We start from the raw sequence: 25,288 nt of genomic DNA, 5'->3' as shown, positions 1-25,288 counted from the left end.
AAATCTACTTTTTCATCATTATCAATAAGACCATCAACAAAAGCCCTTCATAACTTACGCTTAGGGCAACTGTGCCAGTGGCAACGGTCATAAATAGGGTATCAAATTTTTTTGCCAGGCCCTAAATAGGGTAGCAAAAATCGCAGATTTTGGTCATAAAGAGGGTAAGGGTTTTGGGAAGCGGGCCGCACACCCCCACCTAACTTTTCTGGGAGTACCCTCCGGGGCTAACTGACACTTTCATACTTTTTAATAGCGATAACCTGGAACTGCGATTGCTTCGAATACCTTCTACTCGTAAAGTTTATGAAAGCACAAGCCATTGTCATAAATCTCTACCTGTCTAACATACAAGTTGTTCTTTAAAGACAAAACGGTAAATAAAACTGACAATCCATTTTCTGACCCGGGTGGCCGATGAGAAATTAAGAGTAAATGTCAGTAAAAATCAAAGATTATCGGAAAAATCGCGGACACGGCCAAAAATCGATTTGGCTCATTTTTTGCCTGTAGGTAGCCTTATATATTAAAGTAACGGAAATGGGGTTAGATGTTTGAAATATGCACTTTAACGGGAATAAACCGCTAAAAACTTTCGGCGGGTCAATTGCTCAAATTTCGCCAAGCGCGATCCTGAAATTATGCACTTTTCGGGCAGTTGTCATACCAACAAAAATGTAACAGAAGGACTTTTCTAGCTATAGAAATATAGAGTTGGACTTGCTTTATCGAGACAAAGTGATAGTTTTTGTCTCGTGTTATTCCTGGAGGAGCTACGTCTCTGTGAAGAGAGGACATCTTCGGCTTTTTGAAATTAAGGCAAAGGTGGCCTAGAATAGCTTAGCAAAAATACATGTGGTAGTGTCTCAAAGTTTACAATAACAATACCAAGAAGCCTTGAAAGATAGTTCTTTACGATTTGGGTTTTATTTCTTTGGGACCTTCGACAATCAAAAGATGACCACCGGCCGTATTTCGGTTAAATACTACGACGCCATAATGAGATGCATAATAACAAAATTAAACGTGTTGTACACAAATAACTGTTTTGGTCAGTTACATCTTCACTGGCCGTTGAAATGACTAGAAACATATTAAAATGTCTACAACTACAACTTGTTTTCATATACTGAGACAGGAGAAACAAATTTCGACTTTTCCTACCCTGTGAATCGCGCCATAATTCTGCATAACTCTGCACACAACAGGTTGAACAATTGAATTGCACACAACAGGTTAACTTTGCCACACAGCCGTTAGTTTACGTTTGCTTCGCATCCAGTGAACATGAATTCGAGCATTTGCATCCCTTCTGCGCCTTCTGCATTCGCCAGTTTCGAATATACTGAAAATCGTCAACACAAATTGCAAGAAGATGCCACAAGTAGTGGCTAGCTCGAGTGACTGAAATGCGATATGTACAACTCTGCTGTCACGCAACGCCCTCTTAAAAATTGTGTACGCACCGCCTTTTAAAAACTTTAAAGTCAGTGGATCAGTTATTCGTGAAACGTACAGCGCTCAGTTACTTGGAAGTGCAGGTACACTCCTGGACTAATTGGGTGAGTCGTGCGATGTATGGCTTTTTCCTCTTCTGAGGTGAAATGTCAGAAATATCCAGCCCAAGGTCGATGCACATGTCTCTTAGCCTATCCACTCTTAAAATTGTGAGTGTACGTTTTTGTACAAGTTCGCAGACCTTAAGATCGAAAGATACAATCGGATGCTGAATAGCCACATCTCTCGTCACATTTGCACACACAGCAGATAGATGACTCTCAGCTTCGGCGGAAATTTCGTCCTCGTCGGCACTCTCCCTGGCCACTTCTGAGACTTCACTAGCTTTTGCTTCCTTACTGGCGGCTGTAACTTCTAATCGCTTCTTTGCTGAAAGACAGCTAAAGAAGCCACTAATCTGCTGCGACGTAAGGACTTCATCAGGTTGAAATCGGCGTTCCCCTGCTTGGTCTCTTGCTAAGCTCATTGCTTTTGAAACTTCCAGTGGATCGCTTTTCCGTCCACTTTGCTCCCCTTTTTGAAATTGGTCTGTTAAGAATTCGGTCTGTTTCTTTGTAAAACGCACCTTTTTTCTTAATTGTCTTCAGGGCCCAACCCATTGGAAGAGGCGGCAAGGCGTCACTCTTTGCTTGGACAGTAACTTGAACGCTTAGAATTCGACTGCATCCCTCCGTCAGCTTGGAAGAATATTCTCTTTTAGTTCTATCGTAGAGAGGTTCCTGTTCGAGCATCATTTGGTGTTTTCCAGTATCTAGGTGTGTCTGGAGGTTTGCAAAGCGACTGTATGTATGCTTTTACACGTCCATACTCTGGCACGGGAAAAGCATGTCATCTGGCTTATTTTGACCAATACTGCTTAGATCTTGGTTTTCGTTTTCAGTTGAGAAATCTGCTTTGACAGAGCTTTTCTTGATATGTCGATGTCTCACAATCTTGAACGGCGGTGCGCCACTTACATTCTGCGATGGGGGTTCTAGGATTTCCAATTTTTTCGGGCTGCTTCATGACTCCTTCGAACTTTCCCCATGGCACTACTTTACCGGAAACCACATTGAATACTCTCCACACTCGCACGCCAGTTTCATCGTACTCAAAATTGTTGAGTAAGCTTATGCCATCCCATTTGATATTAAAGGTGCTTGACGGCTTGGCAGCAACATAGCTTGTGTTCACTCCTGTGGTTCCTTGGCCAGATTCAATGGCTGTTTTGAGCTGTAAAGCGTTGATGACATCATTGCGTTCGTTTACGTACCTTCCAACGTATCCTTTAATTGTTGCTGCTTTGCGATCACATACCCCCTTTCCACCTTGAGGGTCCGAGAAGTCGTTTCTTACAACAGCCACTCCTACGGCATCACCGGCCAGCTTAGCTGAGATGATTGAATTTCCGCTGTGATAACAGCCAGCGTTATCTTGTTTGTAATAAGCCATTTCCAGGTCTGGAATTTCCTTTTTCAGGGTAGTGAGGCAGTCAAGCATTATCGAAGCCGCAGTCACACTGTCTTGGGCGCAGCTTTGAACTACGTGAACAAGTGTCTTCGATTCAAAGTGCTCAGAACCCTCTGACCGTCTTATGGCAACGCTAATTTGCAATGGCAATCCTCGCTTCGCAAACCAATCTGACTGTGCCTCTCGATATTTACGGGGCATATATTTCATTGCCCAGTCCTGGACTAACAGCACCGATCGGCCGTCGAGTTTGGCTAAAACTGAATGCTTTGCCTCAGCTTGGTGGACTGAACGTAGCTGATGGGCTTTCCAGCTAATGATATCATCCCTTGCCTGTTTGATAGTATGCAGCATGTCAGCTTGATCTTCTGCTGACGAGAGCGCAACTGAACACTCATCTTCTGTGGTACGCATGACTTCCTCTAACTCATAACAATGCACACATGACTCATTGTGGAGATGGTCGCAGGAGCCCCGAAATTCTGCATTGCTTGGATCACTTAGCGCATAAATTCGACAATGATCAGGAACCTCTGAGGACTCCACTACATGTATCTAAAAAAAAAAAAGTGAAATGACAACCGCGTGATTCAGTGCATATTTGCAAAGCAGCGCATGCGCATCGACATTTCAAAAAGATTACTTAACCGATTCTCAGCGTTGTATACATGTGTGTAAGCGTATTACAGTGAATTGCAAACTCTTGTTTCATGAATTAAGCATAAAAAGAACTTGGAGAGAAAGAAAAAGATAGTCGTGTCTCATAGTAAGAAGTCTACTACATCACTTCCGCAAAGGCAACGCATAATTATATAATATGCATCCACCTTGTAGTTGCCCTTTAGGTACTGCTTCGACAAACGAAGTTGCTGCTTAATTTCCCTCGCCCATTGCTGTGTCTTGCCACAGTCAACAAGCTTGTCTGCGAGTTTCTCTAAATGATCAAATGCTTTCGCTCCTTGTGCTTAAAAGTTATCAAGTCCTTGCAGAGACTTGCGAACAGATGAAGAACACACGACCAAAACTCTCTGTAGGGTTCTCTTACTCATAGGCTTAAACTTGGTTTCACAGCAGTATTGTTGATACTGCTGGACAATGCGCTCTGGTATCATTGTTCTGATCCCATTGGGTGTTTTTATGATCTCGCCAGTTGACAATTTCAGAGGTGTTTCCACAAAAGGAACATCTTGAATTACGTGTGGACTCGTTATGAAAGAAACAAAATGTTCTAATTTTACAGGTTCAATCCTCATTCTCTTTTTCTCCTGGTTTGGAAGAGGAGCAGCTCTTCCATGTAACAGCCTGTGGCGTCGGGCAATGTTGTAGCGATAGCTAGTAACGGTTGGAATAAACTCTCTCATCTCCTTAAGGGATAGTTTATCTGCCATCAAAGAGAGTATTTGTCGTCTGGTGCTCCAATGTTGCGCGTTCAAGTAGCTCTCAGCAAATGCACTAAGAAGCTCCGTCTCTTTTTCACTTCTACCTTCGACCACAACCTGACTCTCTCTGCTTACAGCATGACGATCACAAAGCTCCGTCCACAGTTCTTGCGAATTTTCAGGTGCCAGGACATCAAGCATTGGAGATATACATTGTTGAGCTTTCCGTAGGCATCTGCGTTTAGCAGGCTCGTGCGCTGTATTCCACGGCACTGATAACGTGTGACGTACTGGACTGACATCTCGAAGCTGTAAGAAGCGATTAAGCTGCACCTGGGACTCATTGTCCAGACTGGAGCCTTCATCACTCTCTTCGGAATCTTCTTGCGGAGAAAAAGGCTCTGCCGTCTAGATGTGGAACCTTCTGGCAGTGATTCCTCACCAACAGTTACAGGACAAGTGATGGCAGGAGTATCAAAGTCACTCGCTTGTTCATCAACCTGACAAAAAAGTGAACACCTTGCTTTGGATGGCTTCAAAATGAGATCAACCGTGTGCAAGCGCGGGGTGTCGTGTATAAAAGCGTAAGTAATATTCGATAATTAATTTAATTGACTGGTAACCTATCCTGATATCTTTATCCAGTTACTACGCAGTATTATTTTCCATTTGGAGCATTTAGAAAAAAAGTTGAGAAGCCATATATTTATTTATAACCTTTATTATTTGGCTATATTCTGGGATCTGATTGGCTATCCGGGCAGGGAACGCCTTTCCAATTCTTGTGCCATGTATGGTCTTGCCCAGTAGTTGACGGGCGGCAATGGCGGCATTTCGAGGATGCGCATGTAAGCTATCCTGGACACGACCTTCTCCCGCGTGGGTTGAAGCCCCGAAAAGGGCGGAGAAGGGAGAATTCAGAGAATGCGTTAAGGTTTTCCACTTTCATTAAATATATTGGATGGAAATTTTTCATAAACACTTTGAAGAAACTCACCAAGCTTAGACCACATAGACCTTCTGTGATGTTTTCCACACCTCCTGTTGCACCCAAGTCCTGCGATTCTAACTGATTTTTTGTTTTTGCCAGGGACTGTCGACACATTTGGAGAGAAAGGATTAATTTATTCTTTTCTACTTTACACATCCCCCTTGAACAAATAGCTCTGAATGTGGCAAAAGAACAAACCTAGCCCAGGAAAAAAGCCCCACAAACCTCAAATTGATTACGCAATCTGTACTTCAACTTGTCACAAGTCAGTCTTTTTTCCGAGCATTGTTGGAAGGAATTCCAATATCTGTAAAATATTTCAATTCGAGTGTTCCCCTTTTGAATAAGTCTTGAAGAAGGTGAAAATGCTGAGTAAATGCCAGTGTTTGAACAAGATTCCGACGTAAAAGTATTTGCAAAAATCCTGAAAACTCGTGAGACATGAAAATAATTTTGCTGTTAAACTTGGCGTTATTTTACGCGGCAGTGAAGTGATTTGAAGTAAGGATATGAAGTCTGTGATTCCCGCCAAGTACCCTGCGTGAAATGAGAAGTTATACGGATGTTTATCCTTGCATAGAGTGAGAATAAACATTGACATCGCTTACCTGATCCGACGGGTACGAGGTTTTTCGTAAGCTCAAAAATGTGTATTGGGTGCTGCAAATTAATTCCCCTTTCTGCTGCGGGTACTTTTTCAGATTCCTTTTTGTGACCGGAGACATCCTGAGGCACAGAACATAGTCTACTAGCTCTTCTCCATCCGATTCCAAGGCTTGATCGATGTAACGGGCAAACAGTCATTTCCGAAAAATTGACGGGCTTCACGAAAATCCCGCTTCTTGCTAAGATAAGTTCTATCTCTGTCTCAACACCTGAAAACTGTAAAAAACGCGTGTGGCTTCTGATATCCTTGCTGCACGATGACAGCGATACTGTCTGAGTGGACGGATGCCTTGCGCGTTCCTCTGCACCACAAACGCCACCAAACAACATCAAGGAAAGAACAAGACATTTTTTTCTGCTGGAGTTTAAGCAACCGTTATCTTTATTCCTTTCACCGACGATCATTACGCTTTTGCTTTTTGTTTACTTTCGTTGACTGGTTACATTTGTTTCCCGTGGGAAAATTAAATCGTTATTTTCGTTCCATAAAGTTTTCCCTGTACGTTTTAAATTTGTGACATTTTGTAAAGTCTGTTTCTTTGTTGTATCTTTTTTGTTCATGACGGCAATATATTTGTTTAGATTTTATTCGTGTTGCAGAATGTATTGTTAGTTGATCTGGTTACGTGACAGATTATCACATGTCACGCAGTCGACACGCAGACAGGAACCTGTGCAAATCGCTAGCGGTGCCTGCCGTGTTGAACGGGATCTTTTGTGTGTGGGACGTCAAAAAAGCCAAAATTAGGATCAAAGTAGACTAAACGAAACTGGGTTGCGACACGCTATAGAAAATGACGACAACAAGTAACTTTTAAAGTTTACTCATCACCGGCTGAGTGGTTTCAATGAGTGCGCCGGTCGGCCCCCTTTACATCAACTTGCAGAGGGTAGTATTTCGAAAGTATCTTCCAAGCGGCATAATGAGGGCCTATAAACGATCTCTAAGGTAAGGAAATATTGATATCAAAGCAAAAATAACAAGCTAAGTGCGGCTGCGACTCAAACAATGGTTTGCTTGTGTCACTGCAATGTTGATTTTGTTCATTTCAATATGGCGCCATTTACAATTTTACCGAACTTTGGTTGGTTGGTATATTGAAACAGTCGAAGATACCAGAAAAATGAAACGATAAATTTGAAGACCTACCTTGTAAGCCCTCGTGATAGTATTGCTGGAAATTTTGAGGCACTACCACATGCATTTTTGCCACAATATATTAGGCCGGGTTTGACGTGAACTAAAAATGGCGAAGACGTCCTCTGGTAATTAACCCGTGGTTTCATCAGGAAGGACACAATACAAAAAATATCAGTATATCTTGGTAAAGGAAGGCCAACTGTATATATTTATCGCTAGACAATTCCTGCTGTCGCATTTTAGTTCATCTAAGGACGGCCTGAAAACTACATAATTTCGAGCTCGCACGCACTCATTTTCGATCATGCAATTCATAACGGTTTATTCCCGTCAAAATGAATATTCACACAAACTAACCTCATTTCACTTTAGCTAGTACCTATAGCTACCTGTAGACAAAAAATGGGACGAAACGAATTTTTGACCATGTCCGCGATTTTTTATTTTTCTTTGATTTTTAGAGACATCCACTCTTAACATTCCAATGCAATTGACCATGAAGTTAACAAGACGTGCATGAGGGTATTAAGTTAAAAGCCTCGTTATCCAAACTGAATATGCACTGTTTTATTGATGAGTTATGAATTACCAGGCGGATGTAAATGAGACAAAATTAAAGATCAGGTCATTATTAAATATCTCTTGTCATATTTTTTTCGGCTCAATACCCTAAAACGTACCGCGTAAGCTCCTGCTCTGGACCTTCTGAGGCTGATCACCCCAAGACTCACTAGCAAAACCGCTTTTTTAAACCCATGAAGATAAATTAAAAGATAAGCTCTTCAAAGCCTCAGTTTCAAAAAAGTGTCAGTAGTAATGAAGAATACAAAAGCAGAAACCGACAGAACGTAGGATGATTTTTTGAAGGTGTACTATATTGCGACTGGCCAAAACCAGCTTTCTTCAGGGACAATGAGAATTTTGCATTGGGAGGTGTTTTTTATGTAGCATATTTTTGTAATACCAGAAATACGTAAAACTAATTGACAGAGTAATTAAGATAAGCAGACGGTAAAATAAAATAATAAAATAACTTAAAGGAAATCTGTATGGCGATCCCTGGATGGCTTTAGTTGAGTTAGTACAGCTTCAAAAAAATCATCCTACGTTGTGTCGGTTTCTGCTTTTGTATTCCTCATTTTATATGTAAAGCCGATTAGATCACTAATGATCCACGCAACGCATACCAGCAGAATCTTCGTTCCGGTTGCTTGCTTAAAATCACTTTATAGTCTGTAATAATCTTTCCATACAATGTTTCAGGGTGTAAACAATATGTAATTTCAGTGGTCACGAGCATAGGACAACAAAATGTTTATTCTTTCACTGCTAGAAAACCCGGCAATCATAAAAATTATCCTTCTTGACTGATATTCATTTCTTATGTGATGGTTAGGAGATTTTGGTGGCAAATCAATACAATCTATTAGCTGACGTTTTTTTTTTTTTATCTCGTCACGCGTCTTCTTGACAATGAACTCTTGAGAATATAAGGTGTGTTTACAGGCCCGCAAATGATCTCTTAATTGTACCGCAAATGATCCCAGGACTTCAAATGATCCCCAGATTGTATCGTAAATGATCCCGGACCGCAAATGGTCACCTCGCAATAAAAGAGGGAAATGCATGGACTCAGGAATTTGAACACCAAATTAAAAATTTATATAATCGATGTTTTTTTAATTACCGTGAAACTCGGAAAGCCGTGAACACTTTGATTTGATCCTGAAAGGTTAATTGTGTACCTAACCAATCACAATAAAGTTCAAGACGCGAAAAAAACTCAAAACAACAACTAATAGACTTTTTTCGACTGGACGGTTTGCTGTCCCATTTCAGACCATGTGATGATACTCTTGAGAATTCTTCCTTTTAAATTTTCAAATAGTCGTGTGCATATGAATAAATAATCTGTACATGGATAATAGATCAGTTCTCTAGGAATATCACGTGGTCTGTAATGGAAAAACAAACCGCATAAGCGAAAAAGGTTTATTTGCGCTGCTGTCTGCGGTTTAATTTTCTCGCGGTTAATTGGCTTTTTCCTTGCTACGCAATAATATTCCATAAATATTTCTGGTTTTCACGTTCTTCTGAGTGTCACAGTAATAATGCAATATTTTGATAACGTTAGCAAAATGTACAGTATTAACGGTTTGAACGCAAATTTCACAACTTTAAAAGTGATATCCAACGTTACGAAATCCTGTGTTTAAAATTTGTAGTTAAGCTAGGTCCTTCCCTAAATGACTATATTCGTTCTCTCCACCCCGGCCCCTCCCGCGTGGAGGGGCAGTTTATCTTTTATCTGGTCTATATAGGTATGTACGGTCCAAAAGGGTACGAATTTTCAGCCGTTTTGGTCATAAATAGGGTATCGATTTCGAACATTTTGGTAATAAATAGGGTATGGTTTTGCACTCTAGTACGGAATAATTTTGGGTGCGTTTTTTTTACAAGAAGCTACTTTTTCATCATTATCGATAAGACCATCAACTAAAAGCCCTTCACAATTCCTTCAACATTGGTCTGAACTTGGGATTAATTATAAGGCAGGTCTGAAACAGTCTATTGATCTAGGGTCAGATCATATATAGGGTATCGAATTTTTGGTCAGGTCATAAACAGGACAGGGAAAATCGTAGATTTTGGTCATAAATAGGGTAAGGGTTTTGGGTAGCGGGCCGCAGACCCGCATCCGATTTTTCTGGGAGTATCCATCCCCGAGGTCCGGGGCCTGAGATGTATGATAACACAGGATGTTAACTATATCCTCGCATTTGGAGACAACTGAGAATTCCCAAGTGAATTGACTACATGTTCGCATTTCTTTTGGCACAGAGGGGATTATTGACAGTAAAAAGAAAATTGCACGAGCAGAAGCAACAGCTTTACTCGTACAGCATTCAGAATCTATCTGAGCGAGGAAAACTGCGCGGTAACTCCCACGTGGAACTCTTGTTCACTTTCATGGGAGTCCTTGGCTATCAAGGACGCAGGTATAAAAAGTGTACAGGGAAATAATCTAAGCTGTTTATTAAATACCAGAGGCAACGTCTAAGATTCATGTTTATTTTGCAGTGCTTTTCCCAAACGGAAAATTTAAACAGCCGATTCACGTCAATTTGGAATTTTGCGTATGTTTAAACGTTTTTTATTGCTGCTTTTATGACTGAGGTACCTGTCTTTTCTTCATCTAGGATAATTAAAAATATATATATCTATGCATAGACTTTTCATGGAGCCCACGTCATTCCTAACTTTTTGCGGTGGAATAAGTTCCGGTCCTGGGATCATTTGCTGCCCAATTTGAGGATCATTTGCGGGCCTGTACATGTCAGTCATGGACATTTGACTCATACCACAGGGACTCTAAGTAAAGCATGTGGAAATAGTGAACTGACCATTAACATCACGTTTATTTTGCCTGGATCACTACAAAAGTGTACCTGATACAATTAAGCTGACTTAAATATCATCGTCTTTCGTTTTAAAGTGTTCTCATCACTTGTACAACTGATAAAACTACAATACATACTTTTCTCATCAGGAAGAAAAGTCATTTGTCTTTCAATACATTGAGATACAGTAATTGATTACAGAATAAAAAAAAATATAGAAATTTAGATTTCTAAACTGCTTTAAACTTTTTGAATGAGTACATTACTCATTACTACGCTTCTTTATATTTTCCTTTGAAAAACGTTCCATTAAAAAAATCGAATGCGCTTTTAGGAATGCAATACACCGATAATCTTATCATCACACTCTGTGCTACATTGAATATTTTCAAAAAATATTCGACATGATAGGAAACAATTACTTCACAATGTTGTGGTCATGAAATAAATTATTTTTGTACGAAGTTGGAGGCTCGAAGTCTTCACTGTTATCTCTAATTTGAACATCTATATTACATTAGTTCTTATACGCTTTATGAAACCTTGAAAAATAGAAGCCTGAATTTCAGACATCTCCTCCAGTCACACACTAAAATAATGCAAGCATTCTTGTAGATCTGTTCAAAACTTGTCCACACTTATGATTAGGTTCAAGTTACATGTATACTCTGCAACGAATTAGGCCTTAACTAATACTTACAAAGAATCCCTAGACCCCACACCCTAGCCTAGTTTAACAAACATATTTATCGTTGAAAATAAACAATTCTACCTACTAGCTATCAAATATTACCATTTTAATATTACAAAATTAAAATGTCTAAAATAATTTGACGTGAACTTAACTGAATGGCTGCGGGCATCATTCTTCGTAAAACGGCTTCAAACAATGATTCTTTTGAATCAATTTTCACGTAGTAATTAAATTGTGTTCCTAACGTTTTCAAGTTATTGCACTTATTCTGAAGTTTGTGTTGCGCTTTATTCCTCTACAAATCTGCTATAAAAACTAATAACAACCAACGTTTCTTGTTTGATAACAATAAAATTCTCTGAGATATTTTGTTACTGTATAACAAAATATAATAGATTCCATTTTATCCTTGGTCCGTTCAGTTGCAAGGTAGATTTTGGATCAAACGAACGATACGAACGCGCGCAGAATACTGCTGGACACGACTTGATTTCAACTTCCGGTGCTCGTGCTAATGCCCTCACAGCGAGATCACGACAGGTTTTTGTAAGTTTCACGCTTGTAGACTCTGTACTCAGCCCCTGTTAGTACGCCACCTTGACTTCCCTAAATCTATCTACTTTACAGTACTTTGTCTGACAGTCAACTGTTTTGTTCTCACCATGTTTCGACGTCATCTGTGTATCTAGAACTGAACAGACGCACGGCAAAATGAAGTCTATTTGCTAACCTTCCGATCATTCTTTAGATCTTGTAATATTACTACTGAAACTAACTTGGTTGATTGAAAAAAGAACGTGAGAAATTTCTTCTTTGAAGAGCAATGTCAAGACAGCCTCCAGGACACGGCGCGGTTTGCTGGGACTAAAGAAGATCCACTCCATCCTGCCGTGCTTCTTGGTAGAACGAGAAGCGCGAAATTCGTGCGCGTTACTCGCTCGTTGTACGCCCTCGTAACAAGCATCGCTTGCTGTAATCATCATCATCATCACCATCATCACCATCATCACTCAGTCGACAAGAACACACCTGCAAAAGATACGCACATCAATACATTACATGGGGTGTCCATGTAAATTGTGTGAAACTAACAAATGAGGTGGAAAAGACCGATCAAAACACATACATTATTAAAACATTAGTCAAACCACACGGGCAAGCGGCTCTAATAACCATTTAAAAGAGCTACGTTACGGTTTGCGCATCTTGAAAAGTTTAGGCTAAATTTTTTCAACATCATCGTGTACAATCCGTGTTAATCTTCTCCATCACTGACCATCCTTGTTCCTTTATGGTTTATTATTATCTCTTTAGTGTTTTTCTATCTTAGCAAATTATTATTTTCAGGTTTCCTTCAATTTAAAGGTAATTTTGTACGAGGCCAAAATAACTCAAAATACCGTGACTGTGCTCCTTTAACAAAGCTTTTAGGATACCCGTCACGTGACTAACTGACAACCAGGGGGTCTGGGGGCATGCCCCCCCCCCCCCCCCCAATAAAAATTTGGAATCTAGAAGCTCGGAAATGCGATTTCTAGCATTCTGGGCATCAAAAAGCGTGCTGTTGATGGGTATTTTTATTGACCACAAAGCAGGAATTTTTTGACAAACTCTTAATTTTTTGGAAAGAGGTGCATTTTGAACACCTTTCTAGGCAGATATCTCTCAGTGACACTTGATATCCACTTAGGCAGTAATTTCTTTGAAGTCCTTTCTTAAAAGTAGTACAACTTCTCTGCTACTCATTCAAATGTACCAACATGGCAACAAACTGATTTTTAACTCTTCACAAAAAAATGAAATGAGATAAACTTTACAACAAAATTCTTTCTACTAATATTCTTACAAAACCAAACCTCATTTTCAACTTTTCATAGATTCTTCCACGGTTCATTATTAAGGTATTCAGTATTCATAAAATAATGAAAAAATTAAATCATATTACTAAATCATTCAGATGTCTTAGGTATCCTGAGATGAACAGTGATAACACTGATCGACGCTATTTCTTTGGAACGTTTAGTTTGCCCGCGTTTTTGTAGCATTTAAAAATTTCAGTGGCCGTCGTTGTTGTTGTATTCGCTTTTTTTTTTTTATTAATATCATTTCTATTTTCAGTAATGAAATCCAAACAGACGGCGGTAAGAGGTCCTACAGGCGGCGGTAGACCGCCGGTAACCGGCTGTTATTGAAACCCCTGGACAACAGAGGAAAATTAACCGAGATCAAGAAGTCAACCCAATATAGTGCCGAGTTGCAGATGAACTTTATCAACACAAGAGTAAAATTCTAAAATAAAATTACAATATTCAGCATACATTGAATGTAAGCAACTAGAAACAGCAAGAAATCTACTTCATATAAATTCTCCTAAATGAAATCCTAATTGCGATCTCACAAGTTACTTGGACAACAGTCACAGCCAGCGGATGCAGTACTTACACATGCCCAAGGTAGCTTTTGAGCTGAATTTTGCAAACATGCATATTTCGTTAGGTTTTCATTTCAAATATACTGCCTAGCCGGTCACTACTCTCTCAGTAATATCCGCTCGTATCAAATTTTGAGCAAAAGTCCGCGTTCGAGCTTAGTGGCCAATCATGCTAGTGCTTATCTCCGTTTTCCATGCATGAAGCGACTAAGAGTATTTCTACTGCACCCTGAATGAAATTAAGTCCATCGGAGGGATATTCTCAGCGTTCAATTTACCGGCACCCTTTTTTATATACATCTGCGTAGAGAGAGGAACTGTAAGAGTCAAGGGCTTTACCCAAAAACATACAACACAATAGCCGTCAGGTAGGCGGATTAGCGGGGCCGAAGCGCGATATATAACCGCACGCGCGAAGCGCGAGACAAAAAAAAAAAAAAAAGAAAAAAACAGCTTTAATTTTTTTCGCCTGGCGCTTAGAGCCTGTTCTCGCTTTACGCGCACGCGCTTGTTTATCGCTAATCCGCCCGTTCTGCAGGCTATTGTCTCTTTTATTAAATCCATTTTGAAATCACTGGCTATACTGCCAATTTGATTGGCTCTCAGCGGTGCGATTTGTTCACGAATCGCACTATTGTTTGCTCTAAATCGCATCTTTTTTCTCAGCCAATAATAATGAGACAGCCAATCAGATTTCAAGGTTACTTTAAAGTAGCAAATAAAATTTCAGGAAAATAAAAGACAAAAAGTCATTGTGTGGCGAAGTTTGCAACTATTATTGCCAAACCTTTCTTGTTGGTTTTTTTTTCAAAACAATTGACAAATTTAATTAATGACAGTTTCTAAAAGACAATTATGAGCTCCTTCAGGCTGACGACCTACTTTAAGGTAATTCCATCGAAATAAAACTCACAATAGATTTTCTATCAAACTTTGCCTGTTGGCTACTTATATCAAGAGAACTTAAAATTTGAAATAAAAAAGGGGGGTCCCCATATTCTTTTAGGAGCAAAAAGACCATCAATAAACCCCATAACTCCTGAGATTATCCGCTTTCAGAAACGTTTATATTTGAACCATTCACCTTACGCATTAAGAGAGCACAAAAATAGAGAGAAGGTTAAGCGAGAAATACAACAATGGATGTATTGCATAAATGTTCAGGAGCAATTTGATGTAAGTTTCATGATAAGAGCACTCATATTTAGTTGACAGTGATACAATACGTTCCAAACACGCAGTGTTCTGGGACCACATATTATCTTTTACGAGTGCTAGCTATGCTCTCATTTTCCGTGATAATATTTTACTCTACAATAGAAATTGGTTCATAGTACGCTGGACAAAACTGTTCTGGACCGACGTTTTATGACAAAAAATTAAAACAAGCAAAGCTTATTAAATTCTACACATGGAAGGTATCTTAATTTGCGAACTGAATCACAAAAGTACAGAAAATTACGCGATTTCAGAGGTTTCCGGTAGAATAAAACGAAGCAACGAAAGAGCTCTGTCGCTGTAAATGAACGTATTCAAAATACGCCATGTTCCACAAAACGGTGAATGAACGAACGTCTTCCGAAGCAATTGCTTGTCCCGCCATCTTCAAAATATCTTGAAAAAAATGGCGCCGCAAGGACTTGACAAGGTCCTGAGTATAAAGTTCTACGTCGAGGTCACAAAAAGAAACGGAGATGATAACGAGCTGGAATCCCTTAAAATAATGGACCGTGTCATTGAACGGTATTTAAAAGAGAAAAACTATATCCACTGTGCATTGTGCACTCGAGAGAGTTTCAAAACTCAAAAGAAATCTATAGCAGAATTACACAGGCTGCACCTTCAAATTCCCTCTCCAAAGACAACGAGAAGTCTCAGTCTCAACCACAGAAGAAAGGAAGGCCTTCCATCATTAAATCAGGCGACGAGAAGTGAATTTTTATGCATGAAGTAGACTGTTTTCGTTCTGACTTTAGAACTGCTTGTTCCTTTGTTATGCTCGAATGAGTTTTCGTCACGTGACATCGTTTTGCATACTAAATGAGATGTAAAGGCATTTCCAGTTCCGCTATTTTTAACTAACCGGCTACCGGAACAATACACCAAAATCTCAAATTTAAGGCGATAAAATTGTGCGATTTCAAAATGGATCTAATAAAGCGGCAATTGAACTGAGTGGAGTACAATTTTGGTCTGAAATCATACCAGTGATTTCAAATCGAAGTCGCGCTGCGCGCTCGTTCGATTTTGTTATTCGGCGTATGATTTATAACCAAATTGCACTTCACTCAGTTCAATTACCATTATTAATACCCGGCGCATAGTGATGAAAGAGCTGTTGTGCTCAACACTTTTTATTGCTATTCAGAGCGCAAAAGGTATTTTTAATGTTGCATTTTCATGCTTCTATTTCAGAGAGAGAAGAAACTTTTTTTCACTGAATATAGGAAGTTTCCGCGAAACATATTGTAGGCTGTAACGATGCGACATAGCTGAAATACGTGTGGTCCTTGGCCTCGCAAAAACAACAAATTTCGCGCGTATATCGCTCGACAGGTTGCACACTATAAAATTACATTTGTTTGATCAGAACGAAAGCATGTCCGATGTTTTTCTTGTCATTAGGCTAGTTTAGCTTTTTGAAAGCAAATCCACGAAAAGAGCGCGAACAATTAAGACGGCTGGCTGTTTAACTTAAGGTTGGTTACCGGAATGTTAAAGTCTGTTTGACAATGGCTAACCTCTCGTTTTCCTACTTGTACTTTAATGTGTTTTCCGGGGTTGAGAGTCCTGCAAAAAGATGAAAAAAGGTCTTGAGCGTTATTGTGTAAAATACTAAAAACGACACACTGTGTTCCATGGCATTCCCAAACATTAGAGGAAAATTAAGAAAAAAAACAAACACGAAGCTCACAAAATTATTGAATTTCAGCTGGCTATTCGACTCTCACACTCCTAATACAGGCTAACAAAGAGAAAAGTGAAAAACGAAATCGTAAAATTCTATGCTAATTAAGATCCGATATCCCATTACCTTTTCTATAGGATATTAGCTATCAAAAAACGCGGACAGATTTGGTAAGACGATAGACTAAACGTTCTCAAGAATCAGTGATAAATAACAACTAGAGTTGTAGTTGGCAATTAAATAGGGCTGAACTACGCGGAAAGAAAAACAGTAACTGGAAATACACTCGGCTGCAGTGTCGTGAATTTTTAAACACTTCCGCTCTTCAAACTTTCATATATATTTATTTACGTTCCTTTTTCCCTGCGAGGGGATTGCTTACAATCAGGAGACGAAGCAAAAGAAAAAGAAAAAAAAGATTCAAAAGACAGTAAGCAATACTCAAACACAATAGATAATCAACAATGGTTTCCCTCACACCGACCGATCCCAAAATTACACTCAAGATTCTACCTTGATATCAGCTGGAGAGCTTGACGTAAACCACTATCGTATCATTCTGGCTAATGTAAAGGGTGACAATCAGAATAAAGTGTTTCACTGTTTTACACTGTTCTGTTCATTTTTCCTTATTTATAAAGCGCTACTATGAATAACACTTATCTCACGATAGTCCGACTTTTATCGCTAATAGCTTACCTTTTGCTCTTCCTGCTGTCTTCATTTCCAGGCAATCGAACCTGGATAAGTTCGTATCCGCGTTTAGAGTCAATTCCATAAATGGCGACGAGACGCTTACATGGCGAGGCTGCTAAGCAATTCATTGGTTTCAGGTGGTTACTCAGCCGCAGATTGCTCAACGGGAGGTTACTCAGCAGGTCACCTGACTTGACGTTAAACAGCTGAGCACGACACTGTTTTGAGTGAGCATCGGAGATGACAACACACTCCTCGTCACTGACAAATTCACAAGCAAAGAATGACCACTGACCACTTCCACTTCTTAAAACGTGAAGTGTTTTTCCTGAAACTGCATCAAGGACGTATATTACAGGTTTATAAAACAATTTCGAGTAAATGATGACAAACGTTTCCGCAGGAGAAAACCGTCCAAAATTGTAACGAAGCAGTTTCTTTTCCCAGAGCGTGGTTTCGCGATTCGACAAACGAATTAAGCCATGCCTTTCCTTGGTTAAAATTTGAAACTTGCTGCTGCATGCAAGCAAATGTGAGGTGCGATCAATCTGCATAGTCAACAAGATCTCTCCGCTAGTAGTATCAAGGATAATCACCACATTCTCTTCCGTCGTACATGCCACTCTTTCTTCAGATATAGGAATCAACTCTTTTACACTGCCTATGTTGGTCCAACGTCGGACGCACTTGGACGATTCAAAATTCCACACTTGCAGAGTACCCATTCCTTCAATTATTAAAACACCACCTTTCACAGCTAAAATACAATTGCGTGGAAAACGTACAACGTCAACTATCGTTCTTGCAATCAGCTCAGTACTTGAAACATTCCAAGCCGCTACTATGGTTGTTTTTATCAAGTCATCATCGCGACTGACAACATAAATGGTCTCACTACTCAAGGAAAACACAATTTGTTTAACGATGGTATGTGCAGCGTTTTTCTCATCTTCCTGTTGTTCATTAGTATTCAACATTTCTACGCGATCATCATCACTCCTCAATACAGTATGCTTATTAAGCACGAAACCAAACTTCATCCATAGAATGAGTCCACTACGCACGTGTTCAAGTACACACTGTGACAATAAGGGATCTCCTAACAAAAATCCACCCTCGCTACGTGATTCAAATTCCCAGGTTACATAGAGTTCTTCAGGATCATCCACCCGACAGAGGAGTTGTTCGGTGATATTGATATTCAAACGGAAGCTCTCACCGCCAAACATTGATGACGGGTAACATAAAAGAGATCGACATTCAGGCGAAAACTTAATCATGCCACATACGTTTGGTAGATCGGTTTGTCCCAGTGTTCTAAAACCATCCACCACATCAACGATAGCAATACGACCACTCAAATGAGAAATTGCCAGCAGCTTTCCATCTCGCGTCCATGCGAAAGACAAAACATCTTCATCTCTGGTGATACGAGTAATTTCTGAACCATTCTTCAGACTCCACAAAATGATGCATTTAGAATTGTAAGGGCAATCAGTTAACATTGTGTTCTTGTCTCCTGAAATCGAGCAAACATTGAAACTGCAATGGCTTTCGGGAAGAAGGGGTTTCAGATCTCCGTTGAAATCATAGGCATGGCTAAGGACTCCTGGCAGGACCACTTCCTCGGTAGGATGAAAAACTACTGAGCGGTAAAATGAAAAGAATGGTGATCCTCTGCTTACTCTGAACTTGCGGAAGAAACGTTTCTTTACCTTCACAGGACGTGTCCATAGTAGCTTACCAGTATGGATTGACCACAACTGAATCGTTCCGTCGCGACATTCACACACCATGTAGTCTAACTGTGGTGAAACATCAAAACAAGCCACAATGGATGAACATTGAAAACGGGCTAGAACACCTCCCTGCCGCATTTGCTTGTTCACAAATTCCATGTAAGGTATTTCAGGGTATTTCTTCTGTAACACGTTTGATGCCATAGGAGATAGGACTGGCCCTCCCTCATTCAGCAAGGTTTGGAAAACTAGATGAGGATGATCTGTAAAACTGCTGAAGTGCTTTCTTAAAAGGAGCATCAAAGTGTTCAGTAAATCTTTACAATTTGCCGACAGAGTTCCACAAATTTCCTGACTTTGAAGCCAAAACAATTCTTCCGCTGCTGTTGAACAGTCTAGACACAGCTTTGCATATAAAAGCTCCAAGTCCGTCACGTATGTTTGTACACATTCCTCCAGACGCTGTGATCTCATGTTCTCGTCTAATTGTAACATGTGTCGTACACCATGACGTAGCGCATACTTCTCTGTGGAGCTAAACTGTGTATGAGGTACACCTTTCGCCTTCAGATGATCAAGTTCATCGGCACAGAGGCTTGCAAGTATACGGTGGCCTTCCTTCTCATCCATGGTGAAGTCATGCTCTCCGTAACAAGATGTGTCTGTCAACCAGTCTTTAACCGACTTGTGAATAACATGCAGACAGCCATCACGAATAGGAAGAAGTGACGACACACTGCTAATAGCTTTAAGTACTTTGCGCCTAGCAAGTGGTGAACCGGCACTGGGTCCGAAAAGTTTAGAAACAAAGTCAATTGGGATGGGCTCCCTGGAGGCGATAACAGCAGAAAGAAGGTTCAGAAAATTCTCTTCGCTGACGCCTAGTTCCTTCTTAAGTTCGTTCTCTAGTCGTTTGAAATAAGAATGATAGGCTGAAGAAATTGCTAATGGCAAGCTATCATCAAGATCTTCCTGGTCCAGAACTGATTTATTCTCTTCAATATATAAAACAAGAAAATAGGCGTACAGCATCAGCCCTTCAGACTTTTTGACGAGCTTTTCAACAATGGCGCCTCTCTTTTCTGGTTTGATTAGATGTTGTGTCCTGTTTTCAATGAAACGCTTGATGTCTTCCATATTCTTATCATCATTTGATTCCAGTTGAAATGGCTTCAAATGTTTTAAAGCGTCTGAAATGTTCCTCTCTGGTCGGGTCGTACAAAGGAATCGGATCCAACGTGGAAGCTTGGAAAGATGGTTTGCAAGAACATCAAGTAGCTCATTGCGTTCTTGGTAATCACTTTCGTCTAAAGCATCTATCACCATGAGCATGTTTCTTCCAAGGTCAGCTACAGTGCTAAGAGGCTCTTTAAAAAGCAGCGCAAACAATTCTTCCACACCCATGTTGTTCAGATCTTTACCCAGATTCCTTGACAGCTGTTTCACAAGAGCTTGTTTGTATTCTGGCAAGGCATAGCACAAGTGACAGGCCAAGGACTGAAGCATCAACTGAGGATTTCGGTAACGAGCATTGTTATGCTGACAAAAGTGGCTTCCTGCCAGTCTGCCAGCTTCTTGCATTCTTTTGCAGATAACAGCAGAGATGACTGATTTCCCCATGCCTGCATTTGAACTGATCACCATTACGCGGTTTTCAGAATTTCTGTCGTCTAACCAGTTTTCAACTTCGTTAAACACCCACTCACGAGTGCCTTGCTGATATCGTCCCACAAGATACTCAATATCTCCTTTGAACTCTGACTTGGCAAGATTCTGTAGGACTCGGTCTTCTGCCCCTGCCTCTCTTCCGTCTTTCGAGCTGTGAACAGCTTGCTTCACCTCTCGCCGCAAAGTTTCGAAATGCTCTTCTTGGGTCTGATGTACTTCATCCAGTTTTGATTTACTATATTGAAGTGTTTCACGGTCTTCTAATTGAGTCTGACGAACTCTGTCAACAGTTTCTTGTGTCTTGGTTTGGGTCTGATGTACTTTACCCAGTTTTGACTTGTTATCCTGAAGTGTTTCACGGTCTTCTAACTGGGTCTGACAAACTCTCTCAACAGTTTCTTGTGTCTTGGTTTGGGTCTGATGTATTGTTTCTAGCTTTAATTTAGTACCTTGTTGGTTTTCATGAGCTTGTTCCAACTTAGCGTTGGCATCTTGAAGCAGATTAAGGTGTTCTTGTTGGGTCTGAGATACCGTCTCAGCAGCCGTCTTTGTATGCTGAAGTATCTTTTGTTGCTCTTGTTGGGTTTGACCTACCGTCTCAACAGCTTTCTGCATTTTAGTCTGGCTCTGACATACTTCTTCCAACATTGACTTGATCTCTTTCTCCCGGTCAGCCCATTTAAACAAAGTGTCAAGATAATCTTCTTCCCCGCAGCGTTCTGTTTTCAATCTGTTCATCTCCGCCTGGTCCAAACCAAGAGAAACAAGAACACCACTAATTTCTTTCCAAAGCTCATTAAACAATCGTGAGTCAATACGTGTTTCAGGAGTGTGAATGAGCTTATTGCGAAACAGTTTAATACGAACAAGGTTTGCAGCAAGAGATTTGTTTTTTGCCTGAGGCTTGTGGTTCCAACCTGTGCGGGAAGGGGGGGATAAGCCACAAATTTCAGTCAGCAGAAGAAAAAGCAGAGTAATGTCAAATGACTTTGAGTCTGGTTTGGATCCATCTGGGGGAAACAGACGATTTCTCTGCTGCTCACTAAGGATTCCTCTTGAAAAGAGGTCATCTAGAGTTGAATTATGCAAATGGAGATTAGCAGCCAGTTTTGTGGGAGGATGAATGCCATCAAAAACCTTTCTTAGAACTGTTGTTCCACCATCGACGAGAAGCCTTCTCAACTTGACTCCATTTGTTGTCTCAGTAGAGGCCGCCAGGGGTGAAGGAGATGCAGCCGCCATTGAAATCTGAAGCGTGCAGCTTTAGTCCATCAACTGTTAGTAACTGCACGCAAAGGTAAAGTATCTGTGGTTAATAATTATGGTTACTTCAAAAGTTGTGACAGTAAAGGGTGATTTTTCAAAGGATCTTTCTAACTAATTCCAGTTACTGGGTTCTGATGAGAGTGACAAATGAGTAACTTGCATGTTTACCTTTGGGGTTACCTTAACACATTTTGTCTAAAAATAAATTGGCCGACCAATGGCAGTCAACACGATACGAAAATGAACTCATTCGCTTTTGAAGGATGTGAATGAGTCCTGAGTTGATGCAATACGCACAAACAATACACACTCATAAATGGCGCCTGAGTTTGAAAAACAATACTTTATAAATCCTTAGCCCTGTACTCATGTTTCCAGACAAAGGATTTTTCACATGAATGTGAGGCTTACGATGTAGTATAAGGATTGTTATTTAAGTATCGGCACAAAGTGCCGGGCAAAGTATCTATGAGCAAACAAAGAATGCAAAGTCTTTTTTACTGTGCCCCCCCCCCCCCGCCCAAAAACAAAAAAATGGCCTGCATCCCATGGCCAAACCAAGCACATAAAAGTGCTCATAGATCTGTAAAGCATCAGTACATCAAGTGTGGATACATACAAATTAAAATTACTGCACAGAAATTATCGCGATAAAATTTGCTCTTTAGTTTGTCAGGGACAATTCCTAAGTTGTCTGCTACACATGTAGTGCGGATTGACCCATAATTAATATGTTAATGCATTAATTGCTAAGAGAATTATCGGCAATGTGCAAATTCAAACTTCTTCAACGTATAAATTGTGTATACAATTGTGTATAAATAAGAAAGCTTGGAGCAGGATTTCAATCAAAATCAATGCAACATTAACATTTGACAAATATCACTAATAGCGATAAAGCCTGTTTATCATGACATTACATGTATAATGAGTAAGACCCACAGACTAAAGATACATACAAATGTGTCTTGCTCTTTGAAGAGAGAAAGTGGGTGTACACAGACTGTCCTACTGACTGAGACAAAGGACAATTTTGATGTACAAATTGCTTACTTGTAAATTGCCATAACTAAACCGTGCCCTATATCTACAGAGTGAAGTGAACAATTTATTTTAAAATCAATCTTACATGCTAACCCAGCTCGTTTTGGCATACCTCACCACTGTTCAGTCCCCACAGAGGCAATTACAAATGTCAGCTTTTTTCTCTTTTCTGCATCTGTTGATAAAAACAATGGATTAAAACTACAGGGCAGTATAGACAGAAAATCAAGTTTGCATAATTATGTCCTTAGTTAATTTCCACACCCTTAAATAATGTGTACAAAGTAGGTTTAATATCCAATTTTATCAACAGTGATTGTAGATTGTTTGCTGACAATGTTTGATTCCAGAAAATATCCTGACACCTTGACCCCAGGATAGGTCATTAGAAATTCTGATGGTAGAAGAGTTTCCAAAGCTAATTAATTAAAACTTCATAACTTAAGAAGGTATTAATTAAGCTAAACTGCATCAGAATTTACAGTGTATAGAGTGTTGTGAAGGTTCAAATCTGAAAACCTTCTGTGCAAGGGAACAACAGATATTAATTTTATAGACCAACAAAATAGTGAAAGAAATTTACCAACAATGATAGTGAGTTCATAATTTATACATTATTAAAAAAAACCCTCCAATTCTGCTTCCTGGTGGTTTTTCTTTCATTCATTACTTTCATCAACCTGTGATGCTTACAGTGTATTACTCACAGCAAAGGTATACTTAGTACATGTATGCAATGGATCAAAATAAGTATGTACTTACTGTACCACACTGCATTGCTTGAAAGCTGAGTTCATTAGATACAATACAATGTATAACTAAATCTTAATCATTGAGTGGAAACATTGTTAAATGGGGGGATTGTTACATGTACTGTACCTTCGAAGGCTGTTACTTTTGGGCTGTGGTGTGCTCACGGTTGCCACCCACTGGAGACAAAAAAATTCTCTGACTTTTCCCTGACTCTAATGCAATTTGATTATATTTCTGGCCATGAATCAACAAAAATAACCCGGCTCAGATAATTTTTAAAATAAAATTGCCTATACGAAAACATTAAACAAAATATTTTGCGTCAACCTTACGATAAAATCCCCGGACTTTTCAGTGACTTCGAACGGGATTTAGAAATTCCCTGACCTGATACAAAACTCCCTGACGTTTTTCTGACCTTGAATAAAATCTAATTTTCCCTGACTTTTCCCTGCCTGTGGCAACGCTGTGCTTGGTATTCCAAAGACCTAAAAAAAAGTTCCGAAAATATTCACAAAACTTCCAATGGCCTTTTTGAGAACTTAAGTGATTGCTCTCACTATCCGTGGTAGAATAATAATTATCACATTTGCTGTTGCCCAGGGCAGATATTTGTCATCAATTAAAGGCTATCCACGACACTATGAAATATGCACCTCAGACAAATCAAATTGTCTCTCTGTGCTTTTAGACTGACAATACTAGAACATGGTCCAGTGGATTTCATTTTCACATGGCCTTTCTTGTTGTAGAAATACTAAACCAAAGACAGCTAATTAAACATGCATAAATTAGTGACAAACAGCCATTTTTGGAAGGGGACCATTGTGTGAGTAACATTAGCAAAGTAGCAAATTTTTTTGCCATACCGTAATCTGATTTGCTCACTTAACCTAAAATGTGTGCCAAGTTTGAGCGAAACTGGAGATTTGACTTACATCACCTCCTACCTGGTTCTGCCTGGTTTTCTCACACTCTTAAGTCATGGAAACCATTCAATGGCTTGAATTCTTCTCATCTCTCAAATATGTGCTTTGACTCAGCTCACTGGATGTCCTGAAAAATTAAATGCACGTTTTGGTTATTTTATCTGATTGCAAATGAACATTATTTGAATACGACTTCCCGTATGAAAGGGAGAAATTAGCCTGGACATTCTCATTTAAATACATTTGTCATTAAAGCATAAACAACTGAAAAACAAGCTGTACATTTTATACCATAGTAAATGAATTTCACCTAAATTTACTGAGACTGTTTTGTTTGTATATGTAATTGAACGGATGTGAGTACAATAAAGGATTTACACTGTGATTATGATGAACTATGGATCTCAAAATTGCACCAGCCTTGAGGTGAGTGCAATTTGAAATTTTTTGCAGTGTAGATCTTAAATTGTTTGAGCTTTCATATGATCATTCTCCTTCACTGCTGTTACTTATTATATAAACAAGAGTGTTTTACTGGAAATACACCACTCATAAAATTCACACGAAACCACATCTGGGACTTTGGTGGCGTATCTTCCATATCCTCACGAGTGA

General features: G+C 39.6%; 1 protein-coding gene, 1 long non-coding RNA gene and 1 pseudogene across 5 annotated transcripts in view; all 3 read right to left on the bottom strand.

The window, feature by feature from the left end:
• LOC145495409 (uncharacterized) overlaps nucleotides 1-25,288 on the bottom strand; it is a 56,826-nt gene that overhangs the window by 17,480 nt on the left and 14,058 nt on the right. The gene's annotated exons all lie outside the window — the stretch shown is intronic.
• LOC145495682 (uncharacterized) lies at nucleotides 1,526-6,062 on the bottom strand (annotated as a pseudogene).
• LOC145495342 (uncharacterized) lies at nucleotides 10,562-24,776 on the bottom strand. 4 transcript variants are annotated; one of them, XM_081474941.1, is made up of 5 exons: nucleotides 24,695-24,776; nucleotides 23,104-23,166; nucleotides 17,278-21,966; nucleotides 16,412-16,460; nucleotides 10,562-12,268 (listed from the first exon to the last, which is right to left on the bottom strand). In XM_081474941.1, exons 3-5 carry the CDS (start codon nucleotides 21,921-21,923, stop codon nucleotides 12,170-12,172), a joined length of 4,794 nt encoding a protein of 1,597 aa, XP_081331067.1. In that variant the 5' UTR covers nucleotides 21,924-21,966; nucleotides 23,104-23,166; nucleotides 24,695-24,776; the 3' UTR covers nucleotides 10,562-12,169. The 4 variants fall into 4 exon arrangements, with proteins under 4 accessions (XP_081331067.1, XP_081331069.1, XP_081331068.1 ...); XM_081474943.1 differs by lacking the exon at nucleotides 24,695-24,776 and having other exon boundaries at nucleotides 23,104-23,379; XM_081474942.1 differs by lacking the exons at nucleotides 23,104-23,166; nucleotides 24,695-24,776 and having other exon boundaries at nucleotides 17,278-22,201.

The sequence above is a fragment of the Orbicella franksi genome, chromosome 8 (assembly GCF_964199315.1).
Source record: "Orbicella franksi chromosome 8, jaOrbFran1.1, whole genome shotgun sequence".
NCBI classification, from domain to species: domain Eukaryota; kingdom Metazoa; phylum Cnidaria; class Anthozoa; order Scleractinia; family Merulinidae; genus Orbicella; species Orbicella franksi.
This window is presented reverse-complemented; position numbering and strand designations above follow the sequence as displayed.